This window comes from Gekko japonicus, unplaced genomic scaffold, assembly GCF_001447785.1.
Source record: "Gekko japonicus isolate JY-2015 unplaced genomic scaffold, Gekko_japonicus_V1.1 scaffold2551, whole genome shotgun sequence".
Taxonomy (NCBI): Eukaryota; Metazoa; Chordata; class Lepidosauria; order Squamata; family Gekkonidae; genus Gekko; species Gekko japonicus.
In genome coordinates, this window is record NW_015164272.1 from 186,416 (window position 1) to 200,327 (window position 13,912).

Here is a 13,912-nt window from a genome sequence, read left to right on the forward strand (position 1 = left end):
ATAGTCCACCCTTACTTCATAAGATTCGAACTCCTCGCTCAGCTGCCTGTGTATACCAGGCCTGGTTGACAATGGAATCAGGTGATGCCCCTAAATGTGTGGACCAATATCTAGGGACCAGCCACATTCTCATCTCCCACTGCTGCTCCTTCAAGGGTTCCACTTCTGACATTTATAGCCCATCTGCCTATGTTCCGTCAATATATGAGCACTTACCCGGATATGAATTTGTTCTCCCACAGTGGGGGCACTTTCTTGTTTCCTGGTGACAGCTAACAAGTTAACGAGAGGACGAATGGTCATTCCCTGTGGTGCCAGAGAAAAATTAAATAAATAAAGCGCAAAGAATGTACACATTTCACTCAAAAAGCAAATTTATTACAAGCCTAACTACTTTGTATGTATCTTGCATTTGGGGCCATTGGAGAAAATCGTCAAGATCAACAGAAAAAAACCAAAACACCAAGACGGAGTAGAATCAGAACAAGACGAACTGGTCAGTGTAGAAGCGGAAGGGATTTAAAATAGAACAATGTTGACCTTGAGTTGGTTTTTTGCATAAAATTAGTTCTGGACATTGTTCAGTGGAGGGGGGAAACCTGAAATGCATTGCAAAGCAGTTGAGGTTTTTTAAAAAATTCCTTTCCCATTTCATGTATCAGATTGTTATTCCTTCCTCCAAGAAGAAGAGACTGGATTTATACCCCACCCTTCACTCGGAGTCTCAGAGTGGCTTACAATCTCCTTCCCTTCTCCCTGCAACAGAGAAGAAGAAGAAGAGGAAGAGGAAGAAGAAGAGGAAGAAGAAGAGGAGGAGGAGGAGATTGGGTTTATACCCCGCCCTTCATTCAGAGTCTCAGAGCGGCCTCCAAACTCCTTTCCCTTCCCCTCCCCACAACAGACACCCTGTGAGGTAGGTGGGGCTGAGAGAGCTCTGAGAGAACTGTGGCTGACCCAAGGTCACAGTAGCGACTGCATGTGGAGGAGGAGTGGGGAATCAAACCCAGTTCTCCCAGATTAGAGTCCACACATTTAACCACTACACCAAACTGGCTCAGGGCATCAGAGTCGTCCTCTGTTTTCTCTTCACAACAACCCTGTAAGTAAGTTATTGTCATGCCAATAAAGGTTATTGGAATTGGAACCCTGTAAGTGGGTGAGGCTAAGAAAGGGTGACTAAATGAGATTACCTTCATCCTCTGGAGGATTTCACCAGAGCTCCCTGATTCTAATCCGATCATCTAACTATACCACCACACTGGCTCTGATGCCGTTATTGTAAGAATTACACCTATTTGATAAATTTCCTGTTATACAAAGTAAAACCACAGTCATACATAGCACAGACCTTTACTCAATTCACTTATGCCCCCCCCTTTCTCCCCAATGGGGACCCAAAGTGGCTTACATCGTTCTCTTCTCCTCTATTTTTTTCTCACAACAACCTTGTGAGGTAGGTTAGGCTAAGAGAGAGTGTGACTGGCCCAAGACCACCCATCAAGTTTCCATGGCACAAGATGGGATTTGAACCTGGGTCTCCCAGATACTAGTCCACAGGGCTTTTTTTGTAGAAAAAGCCCAGCAGGAACTCATTAGCATAACAGGCCACACCCAACAGCAGAAACTCATTAACATATTAGGCCACACCCCTGACAGCACAGCTCATTAGCCTATTAGGCCACACCCCCGTGTTACCAGAAGTGCGGTTATCCAGCCACACCCACCTTTTGATTCTTATTCTGTTTACCTTGTTTGTGGTCAAAACCCAGGGCCTTTTTTTGTAGCAGGGACTCCTTTGCATGTTAGGCCACACACTCCTAATGTAGCCAATCCTAATGAGTTTCTGCTGTTGGGTGTGGCCTATTATGCTAATGAGTTCCTGCTGGGCATGGCCAACTTGGGAGCCAGCCGGAACTCCGTTCCTGTGCGTTCCTGCCCTGCCCAAAAATAGCCCTGCTTATCCAACACTGTTGGCCGCTCTACCACGGTAGCTCTCTATAAGCAGTTCACATGCAACAAATCAGAAATTCAGTAGTCAGTACACACACCCCAAAAAAAAATCCCCAAGAGAGCCTTACAATCTGCTTTGAAAAGCAGCCCCAAACAGATGACGTGAGCAGCGCTTTTGAAAAACCATATTGGAGGAGCCTCCTTGTGACCTCCTTGGGAACAGATGAACAAATAGAGCTGCCTTGTACTGAATCAGACCACTGGCATATCCAGTTCAGTCTTGTCTACTTTGACTGGCAGCGCCTCTCCAGGGTCTTAGGCAGGCCCGTAGCCAGGATTTTTTAATTGGGGAGGCCTTTTAAAAAGCTGGGGGGCACTGAAATTTGTGCACAGCCCCCCATGCGGCCCCTGCTTCTCCCCCAAAGCATTTAAAGGCCTCCCCTTTCCACCTCTCCCCCAAAGCATTTAAAGTTTAAATGCTTTGGGGGAGAGCAAGGAGGGGGCCACGCACCCATACTCCAAGCTGCGAATTTGCAACTTGGAGTGCAGGTGCGCACGGGGCCTCCCCTCTCCACTTTGTGGGGCCTTGGGAGAAAGCTAGGGGGCAGGCCATAAGAGCCGCCCCCGTAGCTACGGGCCTGCCCTGTAACCACATTTTGTAGTCGAACCCTAGCTCCTAAAGCCGCTAGCTTGTAATAATAAAAAAATCTGTCCTAGCTGTGCTGGATTAAGACAGAAGAAAGCCAGGCTGCATCCTGTTCTCTGATGGCCTCATCAATGGACTGAGGGGGTCTGGATCTGGACACCGTGGAGGGATGTGCGTCAGACTCCTGCGACAATCAGAACCAACAACTCGCTTCTTCAGAAGGAAAGTTTATCGATACAGTATTGGCCGAGCATCTCTACTTCAGGTTGTGTGTTAAGACTAAAGCAAAAAGCGCGGTGAATGGATATACGCGGTTCAAAGGGGTAACCGGGCGGCATGGAGCCAATCAAGGCAAAAGAAGGGACCCGCCAGAATGTAACCGTCCCACTTTCCCACAGATGGTGTTACACCTAGGAACAAGATGCTCTACCACTGAGCTATGGCCCTTTCTCCAAGGTTGTTGCAGAGCTGTAGAGCCACGGCAGTCAAGGCCCTGCTCCTGGCTGTTAACAATCACACGCCCTGTGATGAGAAGCAGTTGAGCAGAGCCTGATCAGACAATCATATCAAGCGGAAGAGAGCATAGAGGAAGAGGAGCTTGCCAAGCTGTGTCGGACCCAGGCCATTGGAGGCTTCCAAGGTAGGTGGCTAGCATCTTGAACTGGACCCAAAGACTCCCAGAGAACCATGACAATTGTTAGAAAACTGGCTGGGTAAGTTTCCATCTCCCCACCCTCGTCAGGAGGTTAGCTGTGGGATCTTCAAGGGCAGCCCCATGCAAAGCCACTTGCAGTAGTCAATCTTCAAGGTCAAAGGATCCTGCACAATAAAAGACACCATTGCCACGACCTCATAAGGCAGGATCTAGAAAAAGGCCCCAGGGTCCAACTGGCTCCATAGACCTACCTATCACATATTGATCCTGATCAAGAATCTCAGAGCATCATATATGGCTTTCCTCTTCAAACCTTTCATCATCACAATGGTTCTGAGTCAGGCCCAGTCGTCTGGCCTCAGGAATTTCATAAGCAAGTCGGGATTTGAACCTGAATCCCCTCTGTCTTAATCCTGCGTATCTTTGGGATCATGTATCTTTGGGACCGTCTCCTCTGGTAGGTCCCTGGGAGAGCATTATGCTCTGTTGAGAGCAATCCGCTGGTGATCCCTGGCCCCAAAGATATCCGTCTCTCCTCGACCAGAGCCAGGGCTTTCTTGGCCCTGGCTATGATCTGGTTGAACTCTCTGCTAACTTCCATCAGGGCCTTGCGGGACCTAATGCAATTCCGCAGGTCCTGTAAGGCAGAGATGTTCTGCTAGGCTTTTGGTTGAGGACAGCCACGGTTTTCCATCATAGCCGCTTCGGCCTCCTCCGTAACTCGCCCATGAGATCGAAGAACAGTCCAGAGTAGCTTTTAGATTGAATTATGGACGCCATCTGGAGATTATTAAATTAAGGTCCGGGTCACCTGGAGAATTGGCCTCGGGAGAGGCACGACTGCCGGGCGGATTAAACGGGCGCGATCCTACGGAAACATCTGGGAAGCGTCACCCACCCGTCCCCAGACCGTAGCTTACCGCCGAAGATCTGGAGTTAGAAAGTACCGCCCACAAGCTACTAGCAAACGGTTTGCCACAGGCCACAGACGGACTGTCTCCATCTGATCACCCCAGCGTACTCCTTTTGCCCCGTTGAAGCGCTGCAAGAACCACGCATGGACGAAAACAACGCGGTTTGCCGCTGTCACATCTGATCGCGTTGCAGCGGCTCAAATTGTGACGGTGCTAATAGCCACGCCTCCTCCCCGCGTTATCGGGCCCGTGTGACCGGGGCCTAAGGATAATTTATCTGTTGATTTTAATCTGTATTTTTGTATTGTTTTTAACCTGTTGTAAATTATCCAGAGCCGTGTATTTAGGGACTGGTCGATTCAGAAATTTAAATAATAATAATAACAACAACAAGTGTAAGCGACAGGGCTATTTTGGGGCAGGAACGCACAGGAACGGAGTTCCGGCTGGCTCCCAAGTTGGCCACGCCCAGCAGGAACTCATTAGCATAATAGGCCACACCCAACAGCAGAAACTCATTAGGACTGGCTACATTAGGGGGTGTGTGGCCCAACATGCAAAGGACTTCCTGCTACAAAAAAAAGGCCCTGGGTTTTTGACAACCAACAAGGTAAACAGAATAAGAATCAAAAGGTGGGTGTGGCTGGATGACCACACTTCTGGTAACGTGGGGGTGCAGCCTAATATGCTAATGAGCATTGCTGTCAGGGTGTGGCCTAATATGCTAATGAGTTCCTGCTGTTGGGTGTGGCCTATTATGCTAATGAGTTCCTGATGGGCTTTTTCTACAAAAAATGCCCTAGTAAGCGATACACACATCACTGCCTCTGATAGGAAGAGTACTATTCCCACTCGGGCGGCCGTAACGGCTCCCCCAAGAGCACCGGGATTACCCACCAGACTCACCCCCACCTCACCAGGGTCCAGACTGTTTAGCCTCATCCACTCACCCGGGGGGCCCCGGCAAGGATTCAGGGCACAAATGGCCACGCCTGGAAGCATGGTTGAAGATCGATAGGAGGGGGTCGCCAACGTGGAGCCTGTGGGTGCCAGAGTGCCCGCCGCCACCTTCTCTGGTGCCCATCAAATTTCTTTAGAAAATGGGTAGGAGGGCCAGCAATGCTCCCTCTGAGCTGCGGAGTCTTGTGAGCAAAAATTCTACTTTGTGAGCGACAGGCATTCAAGTTGCGAGTGAGCCATTTGGCTACTGCATAAGTTAGTTTGCTCTGGGGCCATCCTTCCTGAGCTAAGGCAAAAAGATGTGTGAGCCAGGGGCTAAAAAACTGTGAGCTAGCTCACAGTAACTCGGCTTAGAGGGAACACTGAGGACCAGGCAGAGCTTTGGCCCAGCAGGAGATCTGATCAACTGGGCAGGGTTTGTCACAGCTGCCACCACAGCACAGGGCCTGTGGTGGCTCAGTGGCTGAGACGCTGAACTGCTGACCGGAAGGTCGGCAGTTCGGCAGTTTGAGACCCAAGTGCCGCATGACGGAGTGAGCTCCCGTCTCTGGCCCCAGCTCCTGCCAACCTAGCAGAAATTGCGAGTAGATAAATAGGTACCACTTCGGTGGGAAGGTAACAGCGTTCTGTGCGCCTTGGCGTCTAGTCATGCCGGCCACATGACCACGGAAACGTCTTCGGACAGCGCTGGCTCTTCGGCTTGGAAACTGAGATGAGCACCGTACCCCTAGAGTCGGATTCGACTGGCTTTCGAGCAAGGGAGACCTTTACCTTACCACAGCACAAGGATCTTCACGGCGTTACTGTGTGCGTGTGCAAGAAAATGTCTTTTAGAACACATGTCCATTTTAAAAGGCATTCTCTTTTTGGTTTTGTGTGCGTGTGCCTAGAAGTCATGGCTGACTTCTGCCAACCCGTGGTGGGGCTGGGAGGCAAGGGATGTTCAGAGAGGTGGCTTGCTATTGCCTGCCTGTGTCCCAGCCCTGGTATTCCTTGGAGGTCTCCCGTCCAAGTACTTGCCAGGGTCGGCCCTGCTTAGCTTCCAAGATCTGGTGACATCGGGCTTTCCTGGGCTACTCACGTCAGGGCAAAAGGCATTCTGTTAAACAGAGCTTTGGCCTGAAATGCTGAAGAGCTACTCGGAGTGACGCCTCACCTCATTCCCTGACATTTTGCAGTAGGCTGTGCCTCCAGCAGAAGCCCCTTTGCAGTGCTGCCCACCACCCTGTGTCAGAATTCCAAAGGTACCCACAGAAGCTTGAAAAGGCTGGGGACCCCAGATCTATAATATTATAATATTGGGGGGGGAGGTATTTCCTCTGGCCCCTTTCAGACGTAGCTCATACACCAGGGCTGCTAAAACCTTTTCAAGCCCATAACTGTGCTGGAATCCAGATCCGGAAGAACTGGGATGAAAACCCTGCTCTCCCATGGAAGCTCGCTGGGTGACCTTGGGCCAGTCGCACGCTCTCTGCACACAACCTACCTCGCAGGGTTGCTGTCAGGATAAAATGGAGGATGGATAGAACAATGTTGCAAGCCGCTTTGGCCTCCCATTGGGAAGAAAGTCAGGCTATAAATACCTACACCATCATCACCATCATCTTCGTCTCACGAAAAAGTGTATGAAACTGCGCTGCTGTCACATGCTGGGCTCATTTTAACCACCAGGTGGCACAAAAATGCAAAGAAACATCTTGTTTCAGGCACTCTTGCCTCAGAGCCACCCGTATGATCACCAGCAGCAACCTGAAACAAATTTCCGGCAGGGAAGCCTCCTGTAGACTTCACAGGACTTTTTTTTTTAAGTTTCTGGCAAAACAAAGAAGCAGGAAGTGCTGCTTTCACACTGCAGTGCCATGTAGCACATTGAGCCGTTTTGGAACGTTTATAAACAAGCAGCCAATGAGCCCCCCTCCCCATAAATATTTTCTTCAGTGCATCTCAAGGGCTGCTTCTTCATTTGTGAGCCTGCGGAGTGGTGCTGCATCCTCCCACCCCTTTTTTGGCTCCACTTGTTATCTCCACGTCACCCTTACTGCAGTTACTGACGGGGGGGGGTGTCCCCACCACCACCACCCACCCAGTTAGGGTTGCCAAGCCCAGCCTGGCATCCAGTGAGAGACTAGAGGAGAGGGACATGGGCGCAGCCATCACTGACAGCATGACATCACTTCCAGGGAAGCCCAGAAGTGACATCATGCCTCTCTAGGAATCGCTGGAAACTTTATGGTTTTACTTTGCAGAACTCATGTCATCCTGTCAACCTGACAGCCATTTTTTAAACTTGATTTTTCTCCTGCTATTGCTCAGAGCAGCCGTGGGCGGCAGTTCCCAATCATCTTCAAGTATGTGAAGGGCTGTCATCCAGAGGATGGTGTGGAGTTGTTTTCTGTTGCCACAGAAGGTTGGGCCAGAACCAATGGGTTAAATTTAAATCAGAAGTGTTTTCGGCTAAACATTAGGAAGAGCTACCTGACGGTTAGAGCAATTCCTCAGTGGAACAGGCTTCCTCGGGAGGTGGGTGGGCTTCTCCTTCTTTGGAGGTTTTCAAAGAGAGGCTAGATGGCCATCTGACAGCAGTGCAGATCCTGTGAACTTGGGCAGATCATGAGACGGAGGGCAGGAAGGGTTGCCTCAGTGCTTAGTTCTTGTGGCCCTTTCTTACATGGCCAGGGAAATACCAATTGCTACTTTGGGGTCAGGAAGCAATTTTTTCCCAGATTAGTTTGGCCGGGGATCCTGGAGGTTTTTTGCCATCTTCTGGGCATGGAACAGAGATCACTGTGGGCGTGGGGGGGGGTATTTGTGAATTTCCTGCATTGTGCAGGGGGGTTGCACTAGATGACCCCGGAGGTCCCTTCCCACTCTATGATTCTAAGCCTGGTTCACTCGCCAAGCAACCCATGCAGCCATTTGGAGCACAGAGAATTAGCAACCTGGGAGGAGCTGATGGGCACATCCTGCTGCCCCTCCTGTCGCCTCCGGGATTACTAGTCAGATCCAGACTAAATTCACCACTCATGCAAGGCACTTCTGTCAATGGAACACGACATTCCGGCCTCCCCCCCCCCCCACTGCAGCCCGTTGATCTCCCTGAATATTGTTCTTGAGGGACAGGAGACTCTGGGGGGTGGAATGAGGGGCAAATGAGGGTTGCAGCACATCAGGAAGAGGGACCAGTGGAAATTATACCTTCCTGTGTGACACAGAGTATTGGATTGGATGGGCCTTTGGCCTGATCCAACATTGGCGTCTCTTATGTTCTTATGTTCTTAAATGAGGGTTGCAGCACATCAGGAAGAGGGACCAGTGGAAATTATACCTTCCCTTCTGTTAATGGAAAACTCTGCCTGGATCCAGTCCTGACAGTGCCATGCTAAGCAGAGTTCCACCGTCCTAAGTCCGCTGAAGTCAATGGGTTTAAAAGGGTGCCGTTCTGCTTACGGTTGCACCGTAATGCTGTTTCCACCCAGTTCCACGATGGGTTCCAGAGAGGCCTTGTCCCCGGTGCAAGAATCAAGAACCAAAAAAGGTAAGGGGGAGAAAACCTGGTGGAGGGCCAACAGTTTAAAGCTTATATAAACTTACTATAACAAAGAATATGTCAATACTGGACCAAAAAAAGGAATCCTGTTGAAAGAGACAGAGAGGGAAATGGCAGCATTCAACAGCATTCTGTTTTTGGTCCAGTACTGACATATTCTTTGTTATTTCTTTGAAACATGTGCCTCTATGTACCTCATATTGTTTGGCCTCTGAAGAAGGCCTGATTGGGCCAAAACACGTTAGGTCACAATAATTGTTCCTTGTGTACTCCTCATTTCTATTTGTTAATGAGGCTTTCATTGGGTCCTTATATTTTTTTTAAACTTTTCTCATAATAAAGACATGTATTTTTACTTATAGTAAGTTTTTATGAGGTTTTAACTATTGGCCCTCCATCCGGGTTTTTTTTTTCCCCTTACCTTTTTGGTTCTTGAATCAACTTCATTGGGTTCAGTTTCTTTCCGCTCTTTGTTTCTGGTTGTCCCTGGTGCCACCCTGGAGTGGGATCCAGCCAGGGTGCTGTTGGAGGAGGCAACAGAAAACCTTGACCCATCCTGGTTTCCACCAGAACTCCACTTCTCCAGCCGCTATTTCTATGTGTCTTCCACCTCACCAAACGTGATTCTGGAAGCCAATTTTCAAATAACAAGAGGCCTGTGGTATTTGTGGGTATTTTTAAAAGACGATTTGTACTGAAGCTCATTGATGGGATGGAGCAGGGAGAGCCAGATCCAAAAAACTCGGTGTACTTCCACTTCAAAAAAAGTCTCCACATTGGGTTGGTTTCAACCAGGGCTGTTTTTGGGCAGGAACGCACAGGAACGGAGTTCCGGCTGGCTCCTGAATTGGCCACGCCCAGCAGGAACTCATTAGCATAATAAGACACACCCAACAGCAGAAACTCATTAGGATTGGCTACATTAGGGGCCTAGCATGCAAAGGAGTTCCTGCTACAAAAAAAGGCCCTGGGTTTTGACAACAAACAAGGTAAACAGAATAAGAAGCAAAAGGTGGGTGTAGCTGGATGACCACACTTCTGGTAGCATGGGGGTGTGGCCTAATATGATAATGAGCTATGTTGTCAGGGGTGTGGCATAATATGCTAATGAGTTTTTGCTGTTGGGTGTAGCCTATTATGTTAATGAGTTCCTGCTGGGCTTTTTCTACAAGAAAAGCCCTGGTTTCAACCAGCTTTTCTGCTGGTGAAGAATGAAGGGGACGGACCTCTTTAAGCACCCAACGTGGCTATGCTGGGAATCATGGAACCTGCATGGACCAAAGCCATGGGGAATGGGGGATTCAGTATTGAGGGGAATTAGGTGAAACTGAGTAGAAAAGCTGGATGGATCCAACCCTTTTAAAAATTGTAAAGTTTCTTCCCAAAGGAGAGAAATCATTATTGCCTGGATTTACCTGTACGAACACTGTGAAGAGGATGACCACTGTTGTGGCTGCAATGAAGAGCTTCTTTCTTGGCAAGTTGGGGAGCAGGAAAACCAGAGAGAAGCAGATGGCCCCTCTCAGTCCGCCGTAGGCGATAATGAACTGGTCCTTCGAGGTCACAGTGTTCATATGCGATCTGTTGATGATGAAAGTCAGCACAAGAACACCTAAAAGAAAGGGAATGGCAAATCGTGGGCAATGAAGGGAAATTAAATCAGAAGGTTTAAAGGCAAGATAGACCCCACTGCGGAACGATCTCCTATGTAGGAATATTCCATTCACTATCTATATACTAATAGCGAAGGCACCCCCTTGCGTGCGGATATCTAAATCCACACATCGGGGGCACTTAGGGGGAGGGAGATTTTCTTGCACACTTGGGGCAGTCCAAGGGATGGCTTGAACTTGGCCAAGACCAGAGCAGAAAAGCAACATCTACAGTGGCAGTTAAACCTAAGTGGAAGATTGCACATGTCCAGACATAACAGAGAATAAATTAGAAAATTTTATTCTAATCACATCAATAGACCCCCCCCCACTGCGGAATGATCTCCTATATAGGAATATTCCGTTCACTATTTATTCTAATCACATCGAAACCGCAACCCAGTGCATCATCTGGTGGTGCCCTCATGAAACAGAGGGGATAACACTAGTTAAAAGCTTGTGTGTAAATCAGACTTTAGGTTGGTGCCCAAAAACAGGGGAAGTGCCAGGAAAGCCACAAGGGGGAGTATACTCCAAAGATGAGGTCCATCGATGGCTACTAGCCACAAGGTATAGCAGGGACACTTTGGCTGTGACGACACAGGCCGTTTCGCCCGACGCAGCCACTCCTCCCCTCCGGATCAAATGGGCACAGTCAGACAGCCACATCTGTCAGGCATTCCTCGGCCATACTTATCCCATCATAGGATATCTTGGAGCCAGGTTAAAAAGGCACCACATCACAAGTGGTGTTTTTGGTTCCCTGCGCAGTCATTGTGCATGGCCGGATGTCTGAACCCGGGGGAGCGCATGCAGAACGGATTTGGCAGTCTGAACCTGCAGATCTGTTCTGCCGCTAGGGAGGGTTTTTTTTAAAAAAATTGACTATATGCGCATGTGCGTGCGTGCGCATGTGCACTTATGGACGCATGCTTTTGCGATTTTTTGGCAGCGCGCTCTGTGGCTGAGGCACTGCAATAATGTGGATGCTTTACCACATGATGTCTGAGTGGGTAACCCGCATCAGGGTGTGCTGTGTGGCTGATATGCCCCGCAACACTCAACCGGTTCAATTAGAGGCGGCACTATATCTCGCCAAGCCACCAGTGTGGCCACAGCCTATGTCTGGGGCAGTGATGCTCTGTATTCTTGGTGATTGGGTGGGGGGTAACAGTGGAAGGGCTTCTGGAGTTCTGGCCCTGCTGGTGGACCTCCTGATGGCAGCTGGGTTTTGGTCACTGTGCGACACAGAAGAGTGCTGGACTGGATCAGCCATTTGCCTGATCCAACGTGGCTTCTCTGATGTTCTTACCAAGAAACCCTGTCTCGAGATTGTTATCATTTTGAGTGCTCAACAGCAGCCAAATGTACTTACCTGTGTTAACACAGGTAAAGAGACCTAGAGGTACCCCTGGCCTCTTTGTTCCCTAAGAAAGGATGCAGCTGAGGTATCAGGTGAACTGGGCGTGCTCCCACGTGACCCAAATGCTGACTTTTTAAATAATGTGTTCTATGAAAATGTGCAGTTGCCAGTGTAACTTATCTCCTAGAAACATAGCGCCGGAAGGGAACTCAAGGGTCATCTAGTCCAACTTCCTGCATGATGCAGGAAATTCACAACTACTCCCCCACTCCCTCAGTGGCCCATGCTCTGTGCCCAGAGGAATGCAGAATACCTCCAGGGATCCATTCCCTGGGCCAATCTGGCCTGGAGGAGAATTCCTTCCTGGCCCCAAAGTGGTCAGGAAGGTCTCACTGTAGAAAACAGCGCTTTTAAAATGCACAAAAACATTCAGAAAATCAGAATTCGCATCATGTGGGTCAGCCAGCCTTCAGCTTGGGCGGGTGACATCATCATTATCATTATATCGCCTGAAGGAGAAGATCTTTTCAGGTTCTGAAATACCTAGCGCTCTCCAAAGAAGGCAGAAGATGACAGTGAAGCAAATATACGGCCAGCTCCATTCGTGATTGTCGCCAATGGTGGAGACTCCGAGGAAGATGAAGATGAGGGTGTCGCTGACGCTGCTCCACATCTTCATGAAGTATTTAATGGTTGTGTGGGACTTCAGAGAGATGTTAGCCTCCACATAACGCTTCATGCCCATTGCACAAGCAATGATTCTGAGAAGAGAAAATAAGGCCCTGCAGTGCAGTATTTTTGTGATTCAGGGTGTGGACCCTTGTAATAACACAGGAAGATGTTAGGCAGAGTTACATTTATGCTGGATCCTCAGTTATGAGAAGGTGAACATCACATCTGAACACACGCGTGTTAGAGACTCAATTGGGATTTTCATTTCAGTGTCTAAAGACCAGTGTTCCCTCTAAGCTGAGTTCGTGTGAGCTAGCTCACAGTTTTTTAGCCTCCAGCTAATGCCACAGATGCCACCCTCCAAAGCAGCCATTTTCTACCGGAGAACTGATCTCTGTAGTCTAGAATCAGTTGTAATTCCGGGCAGGGCTCTTTTTGTAGCAGGAACAGAGCTCTTCTTACAGGGGCTACTGTAAGCTCTTGGAGGATTGACTATATTAGGGGTGTGTTGCGTAATATGCAAAGGAGTTCCTGCTACAAAAAGAGCCCTGAACAGATCTCCAGGTCCCACCTGCAAGCTGGCAACGTTATCTGGAGAGTGGGCTCTGTGGCATTGTGCCCTGCCGAGTTCCCTCCCCACCCCTCCCCAAACCCCGCCCTCCCAAGGCTCCACCCCCAAAAATCTCTAGTTCAGGGGTGTCGAACATGTGGCCTGGGGGCCAGATCAGGCCCCCGGGGGGCTTCTATCAGGCCTGCAGTGGAACTGGCTGTCTTCTGCTTCTTCTTCCAGTTCTGCTGCTGCCTTGTCACCGTAGGTTTGCAGCTTACAGATACACACCTGAACAGCATACTCAAGATTGCAACAGCACAGACATTTTGATGCAATAATTCAGAGCAAGAGCTGTCAGACACTGTTAAATATACAAAATATTGCAAGAGTGCTAATGTTTTTAGCATGTTTTTATTTTAAGTCCTTATAAAGTTTATATCTCCGCTACCTGGCATTACATTTCATGACACACATGGCCCGGCCCAACAAGGGCTCATTTATGTCAGATCCGGCCCTCATGAAAAATGAGTTCGACATCCCTGCTCTAGTTATTTCCCAACCTGGGCCTGGCAACCGTGCCTCTGGCACTCACTAGGATTGCCCAGGTGGCAGCTGGAGATCTCCTGGGATCACAACAGGTCTCCAGGTGACAGAGATAAGTTCACCTGGAGAAAACGGCAGCTTTGAAAGGCGGATTCTGTGGCATTAAAGGTAAAGGTAAAGGTTCCCTTGCTCGAAAGCCAGTCGAATCCGACTCTAGGGTTGTGGTGCTCATCTCCGTTTCAAAGCCGAAGAGCCAGCGCTGTCCGAAGACGTTTCCGTGGTCATGTGGCCGGCATGACTAAACACCAACGCTGTTACCTTCCCACCGAAGTGTAACCTATTTATCTACTTGCAATTTCTTGCTTTCGAAGTGCTAGGTTGGCAGGAGCTGGAACTAGAGACGGGAGCTCACTCCGTCATGCGGCAACTTGGGTCTTGAACTGCTGAACTACCGACCTTC

At 49.1% G+C, this 13,912-nt stretch overlaps 1 protein-coding gene across 1 annotated transcript in view; it reads right to left on the reverse strand.

Annotated features, from left to right (window-relative positions):
• The window catches only part of LOC107108325 (sodium/hydrogen exchanger 2-like), a 48,699-nt gene that overhangs the window by 23,360 nt on the left and 11,427 nt on the right, over positions 1 to 13,912 (reverse strand). The window contains 3 exon segments of the mRNA XM_015408747.1: positions 217 to 306; positions 10,088 to 10,284; positions 12,231 to 12,448. Of these exon segments, the coding sequence (XP_015264233.1) occupies positions 217 to 306; positions 10,088 to 10,284; positions 12,231 to 12,448 (505 nt within the window).